Raw genomic sequence first — 20263 nt, 5'->3', positions numbered from 1 at the left:
TTCTGAATTCTAATGAGGTAGGATGAAGCCATCTCTAACAACATTTTAAACATTTGACAAAGTTCCCTCTTGGCTCTATTGCATTCCTCATTTAGCGATCCTGCGATAACTGCTTGAGATACATGTACAACTCAATAAGTGTTCAATTAGGCCAAGATATTGAGATACTTTTTAATCATCTTGCATTTCTAAGTATGGATTATGAATCCTGAAACAGTTTTCCTTGCTCTGATAAGCAATTGTTACATTTTGTCACGTTTCAAGCTGCGAAATGTGTGTTACTTCGCGACAAGCACATCCTTGAGGGAGCCATACTGCTTGTGAAACCCACCAACACAGCAGCTGACACGCTCGACACAGCAGGAATACAGGAATCCCGAACAATAGAGGTTACGGGACTTGCTGCGAAAACAACTAAAGATGCAATTTTGAAATTCTTCGAAGACCAAAGGCGCTCTGGGGGAGGAGAGATAGAAGACGTTGTTCATACTCCCGACCGGGGAATCGCTATCATTACTTTTACATCGGCCGAAAGTGAGTATGGAAAAATTTTAAGTATTTCACTTAGAATTTACAGACGTAAGATTGTTCGATGATGATTGAAATTTGTTACTTTTAAAGCAACGAAAAGTATCCTGAGACAAGGTAAGCATATCCTTGACGGAGCCACACTGAATGTCATGATCACAGCGCGTAGCCCTGAAGTTGAGCCACATAACGATGGAGTATCTCAAGAATCTCGCACCATTGAGGTCACTGGAATTAGTGCGAAAACAACTAAAGAGGCTATTTTAAACTTCTTCGAGAACAAAAAGCGTTCCGGAGGAGGTGAAGTAGAAAGTGTCGATCATGATTCAGACCAGGGGACAGCTGTTATTACCTTTACCACGGCCGAAAGTAAGTCCAGATATACTGTCATATACCTACGTATAGTCTCGCCCTCGTCCAGCTCTGCTCAAGCAAGATGAGCTAGATGAAATCGGAGCAACATTTACATACAAACTAACTGATATCTTCATTTCTAAGTTGCCCTTGATTATACGCCGCTGGGAATGTTGACATCTTCTAGAAAGGATGAAAAAAAACTGAAATTTTCCTCGTAGTAAACACTTGGTACGAGTTGCTTAAGTTATAAATAAAACTATTGTGCATTTTGTTTCGCTTTTCTCTTGTTTGTTTCCCTTGCTTGTTTGTTTGACTCAGTCAACTATATTCTTTCCTCTTGCCTGAAGGTGCTCGTGGAGTCTTAAGTAAAAGAAGTCTAACCTATGATGGAGCGAATCTAACAATTACTCTCAAACAACCTCCACGGGAACTGCCTATTGACTCTAAAAGACTTTTAGTGAAAGGCCTCAGTGACAAAACCACCCAGGATCTTTTTCAGTTTTACATGGAAGCAGTGAGTGGAGTGGTTGTCCTGAAAGTCGAGTTTGGAGGTGAAGCATGTGCAGTGGTCACCTTCAATGAGGCCTATGGTAGGTTTAGATTCCCTGCAATTTAAACCCAAATGACAACTGGAAGGGATAAATTGACTTAAGTTAGCCGTAAATGTGGGGTTTAAATGGCGTTTTTATATCTCTATCGTCCCTTGACATATCATTTATAGTGTTTTATTTACGATCTTACTCATAACTGGTAACTCTAGATCTGTTCAGCCGGTGAATTTATTATGGGATGGAGTCGGCCACGATCTCCATATCGCTTTTTTGGAAAGAAAAATTCTCATGTTATTTTAGATCGCCTTAATAACAGCTAAATAGCTCTCACAGTCGTAATGTATTCTTAGAACGCGATAAATTTACTTTCTTATGTCTGGTTTTCGATAAGATAATATCTGTGTTCTTTAATACTTGAATACCTATCGTTTCGAAAATACGTAGATTTTCACACTGTTACAAAGAAGATCTCTGTGAGGCCTCTAGAGGGAAAAACCCTGATAGCAGAACAACTTCCAGTTTGTCACTGCGTACAAGTATCAGGTTTTAACAAGGAAACAACTACTGAGGATACTATACGTTATTACTTCGAGAGTCCAAAGAACAATGGTGGTGACGTAAGCAGTGTGGAGCTCAATCTAGAGGAAGGATGGGCATTGGTTTTCTTCGAAGACCCAAAAGGTGTGTAACATAAATAACCTTATTGAAGAGAAAGTCAGTTATTGTGTCAGTTCAATTTGAACTTTTGAAAATGTCCCCATTATCTTTGTCTGGTGTATCAAGAAACGCCTAATGTTCTCAGTCGAACACCAGCCCTCAAGAGAAAACGCGTAGTGTGGGTCTACCAACCTACAGGACATAACACTTCAAAAGCATTTTGTAGTAAAGTACTAGCCTGTAACGAATTGGAACATACTGGCTAGCTGCAATCAGGTTGAAGTCAGTAAGTGCTTTCTGGAATGAATATAGGGGGTAAATTTCTAACGAAACCGTGGTGCTGCATTGTTGGGGGAGCATAATAGGATAATTTGGATTAATTTTAATTAAAACTGAGTTGACTGTGCAGATTGGCCGACGTAAAGAATTTCTAAAGCTGATATTTCGAGTGTTAGCCCCTCGTCAGAGTGAATGGAGGAATTGTGGGTTGTGTGTGTTTATATAGCAGAAAATGGAGCTGAGCTATTGGTGAGAATGAGGTTCAGCAATTTCAATGGATCGCTTGGGTCTGGATATTTCCTCTACGTTATGAATGAAAGGACAAGTTATGCCTGCATTTGAAAGTTCCGGGCTAATCTAATTCGGCTGAGCTGGGAAGGTCTTTTTGCTACCTCTTATCTTAGTCGTAAATCAAAATATGATTTACTTTTTTAAATATTGCTTTTGATCGGACTTGTTACCGGGAAACAAAGAACCATTAAACTTCACCTTGTTACTGGTGCGTGACCTCGTTTGTAAGTTGGTAGAAGTGCCTAAGTATTATCTAAAGGCTAAATCCCTATCGAAGCATTTTTTTCCGAATTATCTTTCTTTCATGACTTCAACAGGAGTTATACTGCGAGGATCAATTTCTTTAATGACATCTTAAACACAGTCCCAAATAATTACGATCTTTAAAGCATATAGCAGTAAGTATATTCCACGACAAAAGCATTAAGCAGTAAGTTTCCCATGTTTTCATATTACCTTAAAAATATCTCGAACATCTATTTCAGTTGTTTTCAATGTTGTGGCGGGGAGTCACTTCCTTGGCGGTGCAAAGCTGGATGTAAGTTCTCATTGCTCATTGCTTGGGAAACCTCAACCGGTTGAAAATGATGTTGAATTGATGCAAAATATCAACGTGGATGGAAAGAAAATGCAGTTCATTTTGGAACACTACAAAGCTGATTTGACAGAGGTTGAGAACAGCCACGATGTTCAGATAACCTGGGATGAGGGCATCAACAGCGTCACGGTCACGCCCAAAGATGAGGCCTTAAGAAACAAGTACATTTTCGATGAGGCATGTAAGGCTATTACTTATTTCCTTGCTGAGTTTGTTGAAAGCTCCACGCGTGTCCCTCCTGAGGCTTGGGATGATGTAGTCGACAACTTCAAGAAAAGTAAAAGCCCAGCACAGCAAAAAGTAAGAATGGATTGTATCGCTGAGCAGCACGTTTTCTTTTTCATCGGGAAGAAGCAAGAAGTTGAGGAAGTTACCAAAGAATTGGAAGGAATAATAGTTGTAATTGATAAAAAGCTTAAGAGAGAGGCATCGAAAATAGAGTGTACAGTCAAAATTCCATATACGCGCTTGCAATTCTTGAAACATCTCGAATTTGCTCAGGAACTGGAAAGTCGACATGAAGAAGTCGAAGTCACCATTCTCCTTGAAAAGGAAAAGCTTCAAATTCGAGGTCCTCCCGAAACCGTCGATAAGGTGCGAGCAGCCATTTGGGAGGCAGTTGCCAAAATGAAAGACGTGAAGCTGAACATGTCACTGAATGCTCTTGCCTTGCTGAAGAGTACGCCCTGTCAAGTATTCATGAGAGATACGCTCACGGCCAGCAATTTACAAGCCATGATAGCCTTTGATGAAAGAAACGAAAATGTATTAGTGGTGGGGACGGAAAGTGATGTCGCAGAGAAAGCTCACGATCTAGTGAAAACCAAGATAGTTGAAGAATGCGTCGACCTGGATGAAGATCAAGTTCAGTTGGAGAAAAGCAGAAAGTGGCATCAGCTGAAAGAAGAGATAACAGAAAAACGCATTTTAACTCTATCATTTGATAGAGGCAATAAGAAGATATGTCTCGTGGGCCTAAAAGAGGATGTTCCGGTTGCTGTCGAGGCTGTTAAGCGTTTCCTCGCAGAAAATACCATTGTCAGTACCGTAGTGACGCTTCCAAAAGGTCGTCGCCGATTTCTTGTAAAGTACCGCGAACCGGAACTGCGGCAAATACAAGAAGATTTGAAAGAACACTCCACGCGAATAAAGACTTTGGCAGATGAAGGTAAACAAGATCTGGTCGTCTCAGGTACGACCTGCGGAGTTGACAAAGCTAAGGAGCTGATTCAAGATCTCGCATCTAAAGTTCAAAGTCAAAAGATGCCTGTCAGCAAACCTGGGATGCGTAAAATGCTTGATGGAAGCAAAGGAAAAAAATTACTGGGTATGTTGGAGAATGAAAATAATTGTGTAGTCGAGTACTTTCTACCAAACAAAGGGGACGAAAAGGAAGTGAAAGAAGAAAAGAAAGCAGAAAAGAAGAAGGAGAGTTTGTACGACCTTCTTACTCCGGACGGAAGGAAGATTCTGGTGTTTAAAGACAACATCTGCGATCGCAACGTGGATGTTATTGTTAGTGCTGCTAATTCAAAGCTTCAGCACGTAGGTGGTGTCTCAAAAGCCATATCTGAGAGAGCGGGAGAAGCCTTCAAGGCGGAATGTAATCGGTTTGTCACTGATGCAGGACCAATTTTAGACGGCCAGGTGGCTGTCACGTCTGCAGGAAATCTACCTTTCAAAAAAGTAATTCATGCTGTGGGGCCAAAATGGGAGAAAAAAGCAGCCCAAGAAAAATCAATGGGGAGAACTCCTAGAGAGGAAAAGATTTTAAGCTACGCAGTAACGAGTGCCCTAGACGCTGCGAAGGACTATAATTCGGTAGCCATTCCTGCCATTAGTAGCGGAATCTTTGAATTTCCACTTGAACTGTGCGCCGAAATCATGGTAGAATCAATGCTGACTTTTTTCCGAAAAAACCCGAGTTGTCTCCTGTCCGAGATTCAGTTTACTAGTATCGAAGATGATGTCGTAAAGGCCTTTGCAAAAGAGTTGGATTCCAGATGTCTTAACGAACCTACTTATCAATCATCTTCAGACTCAAAAAGGAAGGGAAAAGAAAGAAAGAAAAAAGGCAAAACCACATCAGTTCCAAATACATCCTCGGCAACAGTTTCTTCCAATACTGCTCCGAATGTTATCAAGACAGCCGAAGGCTTACAGCTGGTTCTTGTCATTGGCGATATGTCTTCTGAAGAGGTAAGGCACGTTATGCTCTTCAAAATCAAATTGATTCTAAAGAGATATCTTTAACAATGGTTCACTGAAGTGGAGATAAATAGTGATGGTCAGTTACCGAGCCGCGAATCAGTTGTTCAAACATATTTTTGCATTTGTCCTCATTAAGGGCCTGATTCTAATTTATGACAAGAATATCTCTTGCTGACTTTCTTCAGGTTGATGTTATCGTCAACACAACGTCATCGAACCTGAATCTGAGTGGGAACGCAAGTTCTAAGGCCCTTAGTGCCGCTGCAGGCCCCAAGCTGCAAGAAGAGTGTAAAAAGATTGGCCAGGTAAAGACCGGAGAGATTGTGGTTACAAACGGAGCAAATCTAGCGTGTAAGCACGTTTTCCACACCTCATGTCCTGGATGGGAGAAAGGACAGGGCGAAAAGGTTAGCACAGATATCATCTTTTTTTCTTGCAGTGGCAACTTTGATGTCTGCTTATTTCTACTTCCTTACCCGCCTACTTTGACAGAAGAGGCCCATGACCATGCGACAAAAAATTCAAACATAGAGCACGGTTCGAGTCCCATTATCTTAAAAAAAGAGGCCAAGATAAATATAGTTGAACGAAGAAATAACAGGAATTGTGTTACGGAACGCCTTCGAATTCTTTCATGATTTCATGCGCTATTTCAGCTGCAAAATAATGTGAAATTTAGAAAATTTGCCATCTTTATGATTATCTGTAAGGTACATATACAACGGGCCTTAAACATCTTATTTACAGGTACTGCGGGGTATCATACAGAAATGTCTCGAAGAAGCACAAAAAAAGAGTCTCTCGACCATTTCCATCCCCGCAATTGGGACTGGGAACCTCAACTTTCCCCGTGATTGCGTGGCTGAAGCTTCCTTTGATGAAGTTTTATCCTTCAGTAAGAAAAATCCAAGCAGCCCTTTGAAGGAAGTCCATTTGGTTGTTTATGATAAGGATTTGCAATCAGTGCAAGCCTTCCAAACCGAACTGCAAAAAAGAAGTGTGGGTCCACCTCCACTGCAACCAGCAGCAGCAACAGCAGCTCCGAAAGATGGAAAGAAGAAACGTCGGGGACTGCGCGGTGGTAGCGACAAAAGATCAGAAAAAGATACCCCTGATGGTGTAGATGTTATCTCGGACGAAGAGCCTATATTATTAGATCCCTTGCAACCTGAAATAACGATTGGCAATATATTCGTTCAAGCTGAGACTGGTAACATCACGAAAGAAGTAACTGATGCAATCGCGACCTTGTCGAACAACGAGCTCGATGTCGCACTGGGAGGTGGTGTGGGAAAGGCTATCCTAGCTGCTGGAGGATCGACTATTCAAGCAGAATGCTCAGCTATGGGGTCCCAGAAGCCAGACACCGTGGTGGCTTCTAGAGCCGGAAATCTACAAGTAAGAAAAATTTACCACATGGTTCCAGATCGGATTTCGAGCATGCGTTCCATAAGTAACTGCATTTTGGAGTGTTTGCGAAAGGCAGACTCGGATGGATTGACCTCGATTTCATTCCCAGCTGTTGGAACAGGGAACATTAACAAAGATGCCAAAGAGGCTGCAGAGGGGATTATGGCTGCTATTTTCAAGTTTGCTCGCGAGGAACCTGTATCCATTGCTCTTGTTCGTATTGTGATCTATCAGCCCCAAATGTTAAGTGTGTTCCAGACTGCAATGGAAGCGAGCTTGTCCTCAGCAAAAAGTGGAACAGGTTTGCTCTCAAAGCTTGCTGGATGGATTGGATTAGGACAAAGTGGCTCAGCATCTTCACATTCTATGCCATCAATGCGCACGTTTCGCGGAAAAGCAAAGCCTTTCAGCTACATAGAAATTTTTGCAAGCACCAAGCAAGACATTGACACAGTCATCAAGACAATAGAAAAGGATGCGGCTGATCACTGCACACTGAAAGTAATTGAGCGTGAAGCAATATGTAATCTTTCAAAGGGGCAAATACAACAAGTAAAGAAATTGGAAGCTAAATACGACGTCATTGTTAACATCGAGCAGACCATAGGCCGCATATCTGTAAGAGGTGATACAGAAGACGTTCTCGATGTAGCCACCACAATTTACGAAGTACTTAACCAGAAGATCGAGGAAGAGCATGCAAGAGGTGTTGGTGAGCTCCTTTCTAAAAACGTACAATGGTTCTTCTATGACAGCGATGATGATGAAACCCCAGAGCCTTATGAGCCCAGCATTAATTTGCAGATTGAAGAAGCCTTTGGTGAGGGCAAAGACTCTGTTATTTTATTAATAGATGAAGAAAAATGCGAGATTGTTTTCAAGGACATGAAGGAAACCTGCCTTGACAGTGGAGAAGTGAGAGTCGTTGTTCGGAAAGAGATTGGGAAAGGTACAGTGCAGCTAAACTGAAAAATAATACGTATTTTAGATTTATGGTGTTTAAACTAATGACAAAGCAGTTTTGTAAGTTATTCCATTTGCACATTGAATTGTGCTGACAAGAATGAATCTCAAGTCAAATTAAATCTTTTCAATCAGGTGTTCCATTACCCTTAGAGTGGGATGTGCAGCCAAAGGATGACTCTGGAAAAGAGAAAGAGGTACACCTAGTACTATTAGACCCTAACGCGAGCGAGTACAAAAAGGTAGCAGACAAATTGGGCAAGACGTCCCCCGTTACCATTATCAAGATAGAAAGGGTGCAAAATCCTTCCCTGTACCGCGCATATGTCGTCAGAAGGGAACAAATGGAACTTAAGAATGGCAGCAATGAAAAACTACTCTTCCATGGAACAGCTGGAGACAGCTGCCCCTCCATCAACAAATTCGGTTTCAACAGAAGCTACTGTGGCAAAAATGGTAATTATTAAGTTCATTGTCATTGAAAGTTGTATACTTACATTAATGTTTACATGGTATACTTTGGAGGGTCTGGAAACGTTACAGTGCAACATCATCAACAATATCAACTCAGCTTTGCAACAATGAAATAGCTATATTCTGGCTACCCTAGAAATCCAAGGTCATTTTTTTAAATACATCATATTGTTTTACATACAGGTTCAAAAGAAACCTTTCGGTCTCCTAAAATATAAGTGTTTAGAGGAGTGTTTCTTTTTGGGTACTGATGATAGTTATCCCTTCCACAAAAAAATTATCATCATTTGATTTTCTCAGTTTCCTAAAATGCAATAAATAATTGGAATATGCTTATGACAAACTCATTTTGAGAATCAATTTAGGAGGCCAATTTTTATTTGGAAACGGGTCTATTTTGGCCTTTGGGCCTCCTCCCATCATTGATTTTCATGATTACTCGACTTTGAAAGTTAAAAGAAGCTGTGAAAAATTATTGTTCTGGACACCGCTTGCAAACCTAAGTATTCTTTCATAAGCTTTGAAATTGCATGGAATGTTTCCATGTTACCAGAAAGAAAAAGTGTAGAAATTAAGTGCCTGCAAGAAGGTGGTCGTTGTTGTTAACTTGTTTGTTTCATAATTTTTAGCAACTGTGTATGGAAATGGTGTTTACTTTGCTCGAGATGCATCCTATTCCACACAAAATAAGTATTCACCACCTGATGCGACAGGGCACCGTTGCATGTATCTTGCACGTGTCCTTGCCGGTGAATACACGAAAGGAAGGCAGGGAATGATAACTCCGCCTCCCAAGGGAAGTGACGCCACCGATGTTTATGACACTGTTGTGGATAACCGCACAGATCCAACCATATTCGTTGTGTTCTACGATAACCAGTGTTATCCAGATTATCTTATTACTTTTAAATGAGAGAGCAAAGTCGTTAAGAACCTTTTGAATAACCAGTATTGTACCTTTTCATTCGGGGGTAGTGATCTGTTTGTCTTAATTTTGAGAGTGCGTCCAGGGGTGAGCCAGGTAGAAGGTTTATAAAGTTCGAACCCCGATTTAGCTCAAACTTAGTGGATACTACGAACAAACAGCTGTTTTAGGTGCTGACCGATAGAGTCATGTTTTAAGGAGGGGAGCGTTGGGATTTTCGGTTTTGCAGTTTAAGCTATTTTTAAAATCGGTTTTTCCGGTTTTTGTGTTCAAAAACTTCGGTTTTTCGGTTTTAATGTTCATTGCAGTTTGCGGATTTTACGTTTTTAGGGATTTGGTTTTCGATATTTTCGACAGTCATTTAGTTCTAAGGCATTCTCTGTCGCTGCATCAAGGTTGTCTTTAAGTGACTTAAAATCTGGAACTGGGGTCCCTACTTGACCAAGCAGAGAGCGTAGAAGGACTAGTACTGGGCTGTTATAACGTTTGATTCTTCTGTAGCCAACCAAACCGATTCTGAGAACACACTAGTAAGCAATTAAAAGATAACATTGGGGGTATCTTACAATTAATGGTGGTTCATAGCAAACAGTTAATTTTTTTTTTAGGCACTTTCACGTGCAGTTGTCAGTGAACACTCGTGCCAAGTGTAAAGTCATGTACGTCAAATAAAGTTTATTACCAAAACTCTTCTGACAATTTTTTCACGAGCATGCCTTCGCGCTTTGTGTTCTTTTTTAACCATGAAGTAAACATTTTTTGCAAGGAAGCACAATTACTTTTTCATTTTCCATATTGGCTCTTTTCATGGAAAGCAATGTGAACTTCGATAGCAGGAAAACCAAACTGCGTAAAGGCGTAAGAAAAAGAAAGGTCAAATCCAAGGAAATCTGCAAAACCACAAAACATGGTAAATCAGCCGCCAATTATGTATAAAATATGGCCAAGCGGTAGCCAAACGGGTGCGCAAAATCAAGTAAAGACGTTACTAAAGATCGCTTACGCAACGCAACAAAATATATCCGTAAGTTGTCCTCATTGATTTTAAGACTCTGAGGCCCGTTCATTTCCAGTACATCTGCTCTTTGTTTGTGAGGTCTGACAAAGGTGTATTTTGATCGAAAAACCTCGATGATTTTAGCATGCGGTCCGACGGAATCTTTCCAATTAGAGCGTTGTCATCGTCGATTTTAAGACTTTGACTTCCTCTTCTTTTCAATCAGGTATTCTTCCGCACATTTAATTTTCGTTTATGCGGTCTTGAAGGGTTTACTTTTATCAAGAATGGAGCCGAAAAGAAAGAAACCCAACCAGATCATTTTAGCCCACAGCCCGACGGCGGACGCCGTTTTGAATTGTTTTTTGTACTCAGGCAAAAATTTTGGCCTTTGTACCACACCCATGTCCCAGATATTTGAACAGAGAACAATAACATGAAATTGGGGACAAGAGCAAACTTAGTAGGGGAGTCAGGGGATAACGCGTTTAATTCAATTTTTAATGCTTAAATACGTGGAAGCCTCTTTAGGTCAGGTTTGTTATCGCATGTCTTCCAGTTCAGCTAAGGTCTGAGGAAGAATGACTAAAAGGGCAAGAGCGGTCCGGGAAAAACCGGGCTGGCAAAGCTATAGCCAATCTAAACCGCCAACATTAAATTGAGTTCTTTGTGTTTGATGATAAAGTCAAGGCCATAATCAAATGTAGGGATTTTAGCACGCAATTCAAATAAGTATAGGAAATCGTATGAACGCGAGTGCATTTCGTGATTTATGGGCACGAGTGATGTTTTGAAAGTTCTCTAAATTGCACGAGCCGTAGGCGAGTGCAATTTGAGAACTTTCAAAACATCACGAGTGACCATAAATCACGAAATGCACGAGCAGGTTCATACGATTTTTTATTTATTATATTCTCGACAAAATTACTCCATCGCACTACTCTGCACGCCTTACGTACTACAAAAAACACTTCAATGGGTTCCAAAATGCTCACATGTTTTATTTAAACCAATCAAAAATGTAATGTTGAGACAGGTAAATCAAGCGTGAAGTTCTTGAAAGTTTCTCAGAAAATATTACAAGCCGAACTCAAAAGCTAAATTTCCGTTATTAAAAGCGGCCAGAGTACTTAAGCCCGCTAAACTGTTTTCAAATGTTTGATCTCAATCGGCCTCAGGGAATAACATTCTGACTTGTAGACTTTGGTGAACTGCATTGCCCCTGAATCACGTTAAATGTGACTTGACAGTTGTGAAAGTTGTTCACAGTGAAAGCATGGCCGCTTGTTTTCACCTGTTCACACGTTGAAGCCGTTGCAGGAGAAGACCACATTGGTAGACCAGGAAAACTGCTGGAGGCTGCTGACTGTGGAGCATTGCTGATAATGTTTGAAAGCTGTCGCTGTTCCTTCTCGCTACCTTCATCGTAGTCGTTAAGAGACTTTTCATTTGCGTGGCCGGTCACCTGGATTATCGACTGCCTCTCGACGCTTGCTGCTCTGAGTTTCTTCACAACTGTCTTCCTTGCAGTGTGGTTAGTCAATTTCTTCTCGCTTGTTTCCAGAGCTGTGTTCTTGACGACGCTCTTCATCATATTGTCGATGCTGTTTACGCCGAGCCGCTGCTTCTTGTACCAAACATTTGTTTTGGGATTTTCGATTATGGCAAGGTAAAAAGGACCTTTGTCGCGCAGCTCTTGAGGACGCCTACTAAGGTACTGCTTCAGTAACTCAACAGGACATCTCTGACCGCCAGTAGCGAACATTTTTGGCAGAACACTACGATGTTTTGTGTTCAGTCCTCCCTGCCTCGTCTTTGTAGGATTTTCTTTAAATGTGACGTACTCTGTGCCGCTGTCGTCCACACAAAAACTGAAGTCCTCGACTTCCATTGAATGGTGTTCCTGTCTTCCCCTCAGGCCAAAATGTTGAGTCAAGATCCACCACATCGTCTGGGAAAGAACTCTTGGACTGCAGTCGCCGAGACTTTGTTCACTCCATAGCATTTTTTCTTCTTCGGCTGTCAGTGCGTTCGCGGCGTTGGGTCTCTTGCCTTTTCCTTGTTGACGGAGACACTTCACTTTTCCTTCGAGTACCAACTTCGACTGGTGAAACTCTCGGTCTCGTATAATAGAGTACTTGTAGTCATGCTCTTTTAAATAGCGGTCGAGGGCTGCCAGCATGGATTTTAAACTCTCAGGTTCGTACTCACACCCGTCTTTTGTGCGTATTTCTGTGTAGAAGATTTGCAACATTTTATCGAGTTGTTTGTGCTCGTATTCTTCCATTTTTGGGTTTACTTTTCGTTGAGTCGCCCATGTTTGCCAGACATTTAACCAGGTCTGTGTAGCTTTCAACGTGTTTTTGTTTTTCGCATTTTCTTTAAGTTGCTCAACGATGTTTTGGTTTGACAAAGCAAACCGGCTGTCAGCCATTTTTTTATAATTTGGTGTTCAAATTTGGCGCTACCCCGGTGTTTCCATGGCAACTTCTCCGTATTGCACTCTATAACCTCTATTGCACTCTATAACCTATTTATGCATTCATCATTGACCAATCAGAAACGCGATATTTTGTTGAGTATATAATAAAGGTGCTTATGCGTTGACCTGTCAACGATACACAGGATCTTTGCTAACTCTCGGACTATTTAATCAAGTAAATCGAGGTTAAACTCAACACTCAGCTCAGTGTTAGTATGCTTAATCAGTCAGTTTGGTTCTCTAGTGGATTCACATTTTATTCATCAACTACTCATTGTGTCACTCCAGTACAGACGTTAGTCGACAGAGAGGCACAAGATGTAAAGCCTAAGCTAGCTACAATCAAAAGTAATCGAGCAATCGCAACATCTCTTTAAAGTTGGCTCAAAAGAGAGGCAGGAACTAGAATCAATCAGCTCGATATTTTTGGTACCTTACTGCAACTACTCTAAACGCACGATACAGTTCGTTTGCCAGTTCAACGTTTCGCACATGAGGACGTTTTTTATTTAACTCAATGGTTGACAAACCACTTATGGCCAATTTTGTCGGAGGTATGTCCGCGATCCACATGCTCACCAACTGTCCAGCGAGACATCTCCCTCCAGCCAGTTGTAGACACAATTGTAAACCACCAGTAAGCGTTAGGGCTTATCATAACTTCGTCTGGATCGGGTGCTGACCGCATGCTGACGTGATTGAGAGCTTGAGCAGCCACGTGGTTTCCATCTGGGGACACAGCTAGGTTTTGAGCATTGTACACGTAACCCCGACATTCATTTCCTTGCACGCAGCGTACAGCTGTTCCATCTCTGACTGCCTGCACGAGATCACTTCGGTCTCCGCCAAGGATGTCACCAGTTGGACCGTTTGACAAGACGTGTTTCCAAGACCTGGTGTCAACGAACCACTTCACAGCCAGCTTGTACGTAGAATCTCCGCGATGCTTATGTTCTCCAACGTTGTATCTGGTGGCACGGACGGTTCCAGTGGTGGAAACCATTAGCCAGTACCAGTATGCGTCATCTTGGAACCCAGTCAGTCCTTTCCTGCTTACGTGTTTAAGTGCCTGGGCTGTCACATGAGAATTTCGTAAGGACAGATTGTCAGCTTCTGCTGTGTAGTAATTCCATTCTGGTATCTGGAAACGGACACGATGACCAGCCATGAGAGCCGATGTTAGAGCCTGGCGCGATCCTGAGAGGGATGCACCTTTGCTATCGTGGGTGAAGACTTCCTTCCAGCATTCGTCTACAAACCATTGACAAACGTGACATGTCGCGCAATCCACGTGTTGTTACTACAATAAACCACCAGTACACGTTACTCTGAAATTGTATCAAATTACCATTCGTTTTGATGCTTATGGAGTCGACATTTTGCCCTGAGACGAAGCTGACACCCTGGCTATTAATCGCGACATTTTGAAGCGGAAAGGCATACTTCTTAGCAGTCACACATCGAATTTCATAGCCACTCTTGGCGCTTTTTACCAGGTGACTCAGGTTACCCTGCACTGAGCTGCCATCGGCCAAGTGGGAGAATGATGGCGTGGGAACGAATGTAGATGTCTGCACATACCACCAGATGCTCACTTTTTTACTGCTGGTTCCACGATGTATGTTTGAGCCAACGTTATACCTCGTCATTTCCATATTCCCGTTGGTGGACATGATCACCCACCACCAGTAGGCATTATCTTGAAACCGTTGTTCCAAGAGGCTTTGCTAACGTGCTGTAGCAGTTGAGCAAACACGTGATGGCCGAGGACATGCACATTATCGGCTTCTGTGCTGTACTTATCAATCACCACTCGGATTCGAGCCCCCGATAAAATCGCAGAAATCAGCGAAAATTTCGATCCTGAAATCCCATTTCCATTTCCATCGTGGTGGTAGGCCAGTTGCCATTGTAAGGAACATGGCTTACATTCTAACAGAGAAATATTCAAAATGTTAAAACAGATATTAAAAAAAAGACTGAAAGCTAAAGTGAAAAAGACTAATAGCTAAACAGAACAGCTTTTAAGTTATTTTGCATTTATTACATTTTATGTCAGTATATTGCGCTCCCTACCTCCTAGTGAGAAGCAGTCTTGAACAACGTAATTTTTGGGATCAATATGGGGGTGCATATTCAAAACCGACTGGGTGGACAAAATTTGTGGCCCATAGAATTTCCAGGCAAAGAAGTGAGTCAAAAATAGGAAATACGTGAAATTGAAATGTATCTTGAAATAAAAATTGAAATCTTACCTTTCGACGACTCGTCCTCAACCTGGATGTGAAACCAAAATAACATTTTTTTAGTAAATCTATGCCGAAGACTTAAACAATACCTCAAGCTGCACTTGACTCTGTGCAAGTGTATTTGATACGCGTAGGGACGATAACTAATTACAGTGCAATACGGCTCTTGGAAAACAAATGAACTTACCTTTCCATCGGGGGAAAGAAAGATCAGAATACCAAGCGCAAACACAAACCTCATGTCTAAAAAGAATAAAGGTAACCTTTAATAATCAACTTATACAAATTTTATAAACTTAGATTGAGTAAGGTGTCTTAACCAAAATGAAAATTACCTTTCAAAAGAATTAACGCAGTTTACTAAATGATTGAGACTGTGATTGCGTTGTATTCCGTAAACAGATTCACGGGAGAAAAATATGATTTTTGAGAGTTTACTCGAAATGGATGTGTTAAATGAACAATATTCAAGTTGTCTTCTTTTGAGAGATTGTACTAACCCAGAGGAAATAACAAGTTTAGTCGGCGTAATAAGGGTCCTACGTCGTTCTCCAAAAGCTTGAAAAAGCAGCTGAGGTTATTGAGCAACTGAGTTACCTCTTCATGATACTGATCCTCTTTCGTAAATCTTAATTGCAGCCTGTCAGCTTGGTACAACTGGAAAAGCAAAGGATAGTGTTCTGTTGCAATAGGGGACTTGAAATATGACGTTTCTGGTCTAAAACTAATGTTATTAACTCAGGTGTCTAAACATCTATAAATTGTTGACTTCTTGTTAGACTTGTTGTATAATCAACTAGACGATAATTATATTTTGCTCAAGCTGATTGGCTGCGGATAGAATTTTCCCAAACCACAATTCAAAATAAACCTTATGGCCGTCACGTAGAACTTTGGAGAGAAAAACTAATTTAGCGACGTCCAAATTGCATTTACTTTAAGAATTCACCATCTACGTGTTGTTATATGGATAAGGTAGGTGTAAAGAAGATCTATGAGATACTCATGTTAATTCACGCGCAAACTTAGTCATCCTCAGTCCACAAAGTCTGAAACTAGTGAGGGTTCGTGAAAATCAGCAAATGCGTTCCTCAATTTTAACCGTTAATATAGATAAATATTTGTTTCAAACTGAATCAAAATTAACGTTGCTTTTAATGTCTTTATTTTTACAGATTACTTAGGCCAACATAGACAACTTGGGTGTTTTTTTTTCTTGATAATTTAAAAGGCACATAGATAATGATTTAACAGGAAAATGTCTGTCATTTAATATCTTATTCCATTTGTCCACCTTCTATTAGTGTGCATGTTAATTTAAACAAGAATATATTTCAAAGCCCTTCTTAGAATTTAGGGAGCTTTTACGTTTAACAGAAGAAAGCAGCAAGAAACGAAAACACAGCGGGCGTGAGAATATGGTAAAATTGTGCACGGATTAATATCACATGCAAATAAAGTGTTTGCATTGGTTGACAACGACTTTCCCGAGCGTTGGGTTGATATCAGACAGTTTCGTGTATTAAATAAGTGAATCGAATTAAAACAAACCGCGAGATAATTCCTTGGCTTAGATTGTTTTTTTTTCCTCAAAATGAGCTTGTATTAGCGTTGTCATTCACACTCTCGTATTCTCGACTAGTCAAAGCTAATAAATGCAACGTTATTGAACTAATTGTTTTCTAGAACAACAGCGAGTAATTTATAAATATTTCGAGTTCGCAGAAGTTGCAGTTATCGTAGCTGGTGTTCAGTTTTAGAGATCCCGTAAACAATTAACAAGTAATAATTGTCTCTACCACTCTTGCACAAGCAACAGACAGTTTGATTCATTTAATTTGTGTTTATAAGAGCTAGCTTTCTGATAAGGCCGTTAGGTTCGGGAAATTTAGCCAAAAGTCCTAAGGAAAAGCGTGAGCCAAGATGTCCAGCTTAGTAATTGAGGAAACTTTAAGATGTTTTTTCACAGAATTGGAACATCCTACATGATTGACATTCAGCTTGATTTCAGTTACTTCGTAATAAGTCTCATGAGTGATTTACGTGGGGTTTGGCACTTAATAGTGGGTGCCATTATAAGTGGTTAACGGTTAAAGGTTGCTTTTTTTAGCGCTTCCCCCTATCTTTTTGGCAATTATATTTGATGATTAGACCAATTGATTCTGTATATTCTTAAGGGTACGTTCATTGTTTTTGCAAGATTTTTTGGGCCTCAGTGACATGGGGTCAACTTGATGGATAACGTTTCCATTTCATGGTTGCAGCATCTATCCGTTTCATCGTAGCTGTCATTTCGCTTCCGTTTCGTTTAAGTGTTATTGCCAACGTGTGGTTTAAATATGCATTCTCGAAGTAATGTTGCTGCCAAGTTTCGATCTGATTGGCTGTTTTAAATTGAACTCTAAAAGCGTGCAAGCTGTAATCTATTTTCAGGTCCCTATTAGTTTCCGGTCTAAGTGTTATATTAGACCTTACGTTCTTTAAAGACTGGACGCCATTTCGTGACCCGCATGCTTGCTAATTTTAAATAGTATCTAATGGAAATTTTTCCGTTAGATCGACAAGAACAACGAGAGCCGTTTTGAAAGAGATATTACTTAAACTCTTGCTGCTACACTACTAAGAAATGACTGCGGCAAATTATAATTTTCTGTAAGATAAAATTTGTGTCGTACCACTCCACTACTTCAGAGAGAAGAACGATGGGAGACATTTTCAGATGGATGTGGACCTCTTGCCGCTACCCTGTGAAATGATACCCAAAACGACACCGCTCCATTTCTCCCACTTCGAGAACTTTCGCCGTCGTTAACGTTGTCTCTGAAGTCGTCAAGTAACATGGTAATTTTAGTCATTCGTTTCGGACCCTTCAAAAGGAGCAAGCATGCAATAAAATAGCCCCTTAGGAAAAATTGAGAAGAGAAAATCTCTCTGAAAATGAGTTCAAATCGCTCTAGTTTCTGAAGTCGCGGAGCAGTATGTCTCAGACAAATCGCATTTAACGGAAAATTATATTTAGGGTCATTTCACATTATATTCACGATAGCGGTAGAAGATTAACATCTCTCTGAGATTTCCCTTTTTGTTTTTGTCTTATACGTTACGGAAAAGCATGAGAGAAATTGATTCTTTTCGGGAGATCAGCAAAATTTGAAAACTGGAAAAAGGCAAAATCGAGGTTATGTTGTGTCAGGATAATTTGAATCATTTCACAACATAGCAGTACTGTATCTAAAGTGACTCAGCCTCTTTTGTTCTGATTTCCGTTTGCGTTTTGATTTTTTTCCGCCGATGGTGGAAATGGTTCTTAATAATTTAGTTTTGGCATTTTGGCGATTATATAGACATAAAAAGTCACAAACGCGCTCGTTGTCTGAATCGTCACGCGATGCTCCTCACCACTAAGCCACGATACGCCAGGTTAGTGTGTGTTTGGCGAAATGGACGAACGGAGAGACAAGCAAAGGAAAGTTCTGTTTGCAACGTGAAGTACAAGCTATTTGTCTCAAGTTTGAATTGTTATCCACTTGGATGCGCATCTACGTCTCAATCCCTTAGAAAGCTACTAAATCAAGATTTGTATTACATAATACTGACATAAAAACAGAACTGACAATTACAAAGCAGATGTGAGATACCAGACTTGTAAATCAAAGAGGTATGTATCCGTTTCATTTCTCGGTCTCGTCATCATTAACCTTAGTTAGCTTGGCTGGTTTAGGTAGATATGAGATTTGTTAGACCCACGATCAACTCCAATTTTTAATTTTGGAAGGTGCAGGCAGCCTAGTAGAGAGTTGGGATCCCTTGATTCCGCTCACGAAATAGATTATGGGATTGTGATGATCACTACAATTGGCAAATCACAATGAGAAATAAATAACTTCTATCAGCAATATTCTCTTGAGACACATTACTCCTTACTCGTGTTATTTGTAGACACAGTAAAAGGTTGCATGATGGAGTTATTGAGCTATTGACAAGAATTGAAAATAAACATCACTCTAATGATGACCAGAAAGAATCTGAATTACAGAGACGTAAAAGGAAAAATACTCAGCCATTCAAATTTATGTGAAATGTATCCTGAAGAAATCATCACTTGAGGCTGCCTTTAGGTTTATCATGACTCTAAGGCAACAGTTTATACAATTTTTTCCTCAAACATGACTAGAGAGCAATAGACCTCTTTCGCTTGTGTGTCTTGAGTGGTTACCCATTCCAGGTCTAGTGGGAATTCTCAGCTTTACATACATACATACACCCATAATACATACATACACCCATACATACAAATACATACACATATTTTATTTATGCTCGAAATTCACAGTGTAGCTGTAGAGCTAATATCTTCGAGAAAATAAGCTAAAATAAAATAAAATATGCTATATTACAATTCCAATATTATTTATAAACTATATACAACATTATGCATGCAAAGGGAAATATAACTTGTTGATCTATTGTGGAAAAGCTTCATATCGGAGGATCTCCTGCTTGAATTCTTGAGAATTTAATGTTTTGTAAGTGTTTGGGAGAGAGTTCCATATTTTGCTAGCTAAGTATGAAAAAGAGTGCAGACCGTAAGTCGTTGTTTTTGGGTTGGGAAGGGCCAGGATATGATTTCCACGCAAATTGTAGGATGAAGACCATACTGTGAACATATCTTTAGCTTCATCTTTTGAAATTATATATATACACATGTATAAGATTATTTTGAAAGAAAGAGTTCTCTAGAGTATTATCACTTGATCTGAAAATGGTTACAAACATACAAGCCAAAAAGGTTAATTGGAGTTTTCATCAATCACTATGAAAGGTGGTCATATCAAAAGTTGTAAATCTTCGTAAGTTGACCACATAGGAATACAGCATGTGGGCCAGTAGGTGACCTTGATATGACCCGCAACGTAGTTGTACTAAAAGTATAGTGTAGCTGTACAAGAAATATACTTTAAACTATACGTCTGATAGAGGACTTTAATTCAGTATTCTGTCAATGCAAATCACCATTATTTCTAATTTACAGCTATTATATATCATAACAAATAACAATAATGATGATGATGAAGATGAAACTAACTGCCATAAAAATAATATTGCATAATTGCTATGCTCTTAAATCAAGGAATTTTTATATACATTTTAATTTACATTTAGTAGAGACCGTAGCCAGATTCTGAAGGTGTGATTAGCCCAAACTTGGTTAACTAGAGCAAGTTAAACTTGGGTTTGATTTCTTATCTATGAAAGCATACATCATGCTGATGTTTTACATAAGTGTGGGG

At 40.1% G+C, this 20263-nt stretch overlaps 4 protein-coding genes across 5 annotated transcripts in view; 1 reads left to right on the top strand and 3 right to left on the bottom strand.

The window, feature by feature from the left end:
- LOC113664396 (protein mono-ADP-ribosyltransferase PARP14) overlaps positions 1 to 9931 on the top strand; it is a 30831-nt gene extending 20900 nt beyond the window's left edge. For both annotated transcript variants that reach the window (XM_089191546.1, XM_089191547.1), the window contains 9 exons: positions 265 to 534; positions 622 to 897; positions 1233 to 1475; positions 1881 to 2117; positions 3149 to 5460; positions 5658 to 5879; positions 6220 to 7831; positions 7981 to 8301; positions 8949 to 9931. In XM_089191546.1, the coding sequence (XP_089047672.1) occupies positions 265 to 534; positions 622 to 897; positions 1233 to 1475; positions 1881 to 2117; positions 3149 to 5460; positions 5658 to 5879; positions 6220 to 7831; positions 7981 to 8301; positions 8949 to 9232 (5777 nt within the window). In that variant the 3' untranslated portion in view covers positions 9233 to 9931. The remainder of the gene's footprint in view (positions 1 to 264; positions 535 to 621; positions 898 to 1232; positions 1476 to 1880; positions 2118 to 3148; positions 5461 to 5657; positions 5880 to 6219; positions 7832 to 7980; positions 8302 to 8948) is intronic.
- Positions 9932 to 11225: 1294 nt separating this feature from the next.
- LOC149035860 (uncharacterized protein KIAA1958-like) lies at positions 11226 to 12836 on the bottom strand. The gene has a single exon (XM_089191988.1). It carries the CDS (start codon positions 12673 to 12675, stop codon positions 11416 to 11418), a length of 1260 nt encoding a protein of 419 aa, XP_089048114.1. The 5' UTR covers positions 12676 to 12836; the 3' UTR covers positions 11226 to 11415.
- A 118-nt stretch (positions 12837 to 12954) lies between these two features.
- Positions 12955 to 15599, bottom strand: LOC113664146 (uncharacterized). The gene is made up of 4 exons (XM_089191545.1): positions 15473 to 15599; positions 15160 to 15215; positions 14979 to 15000; positions 12955 to 14655 (listed from the first exon to the last, which is right to left on the bottom strand). The coding sequence occupies exons 2-4, from the start codon at positions 15211 to 15213 to the stop codon at positions 14399 to 14401; spliced, it is 333 nt and encodes a 110-aa protein (XP_089047671.1). The 5' UTR covers positions 15214 to 15215; positions 15473 to 15599; the 3' UTR covers positions 12955 to 14398.
- Positions 13087 to 14447, bottom strand: LOC149035859 (uncharacterized). The gene has a single exon (XM_089191544.1). It carries the CDS (start codon positions 13889 to 13891, stop codon positions 13238 to 13240), a length of 654 nt encoding a protein of 217 aa, XP_089047670.1. The 5' UTR covers positions 13892 to 14447; the 3' UTR covers positions 13087 to 13237.
- Positions 15600 to 20263: the final 4664 nt, after the last annotated feature.

Source organism: Pocillopora damicornis, chromosome 13 (genome assembly GCF_964200805.1).
Source record: "Pocillopora damicornis chromosome 13, jaPocDami1.2, whole genome shotgun sequence".
NCBI lineage: Eukaryota > Metazoa > Cnidaria > Anthozoa > Scleractinia > Pocilloporidae > Pocillopora > Pocillopora damicornis.
The sequence above is the reverse complement of the archived record's forward strand: the minus strand, read 5'-3'. Positions and strand labels throughout refer to the sequence as shown.

What these genes read in the sequence shown, in the direction of transcription:
- LOC149035860 (XM_089191988.1), bottom strand. Translation starts at nt 12,675, where the DNA reads ATGGCTGACAGCCGGTTTGCTTTGTCAAACCAAAACATCGTTGAGCAA.
- LOC149035859 (XM_089191544.1), bottom strand. Translation starts at nt 13,891, where the DNA reads ATGGCTGGTCATCGTGTCCGTTTCCAGATACCAGAATGGAATTACTAC.
- LOC113664146 (XM_089191545.1), bottom strand. Translation starts at nt 15,213, where the DNA reads ATGAGGTTTGTGTTTGCGCTTGGTATTCTGATCTTTCTTTCCCCCGAT. An exon ending in TTCTTTCCCCCGATGGAAAG is followed by an intron (nt 15,001 to 15,159) that starts GTAAGTTCATTT and finishes TTTCACATCCAG; the next exon opens with GTTGAGGACGAGTCGTCGAA. An exon ending in TGAGGACGAGTCGTCGAAAG is followed by an intron (nt 14,656 to 14,978) that starts GTAAGATTTCAA and finishes TTTCTCTGTTAG; the next exon opens with AATGTAAGCCATGTTCCTTA.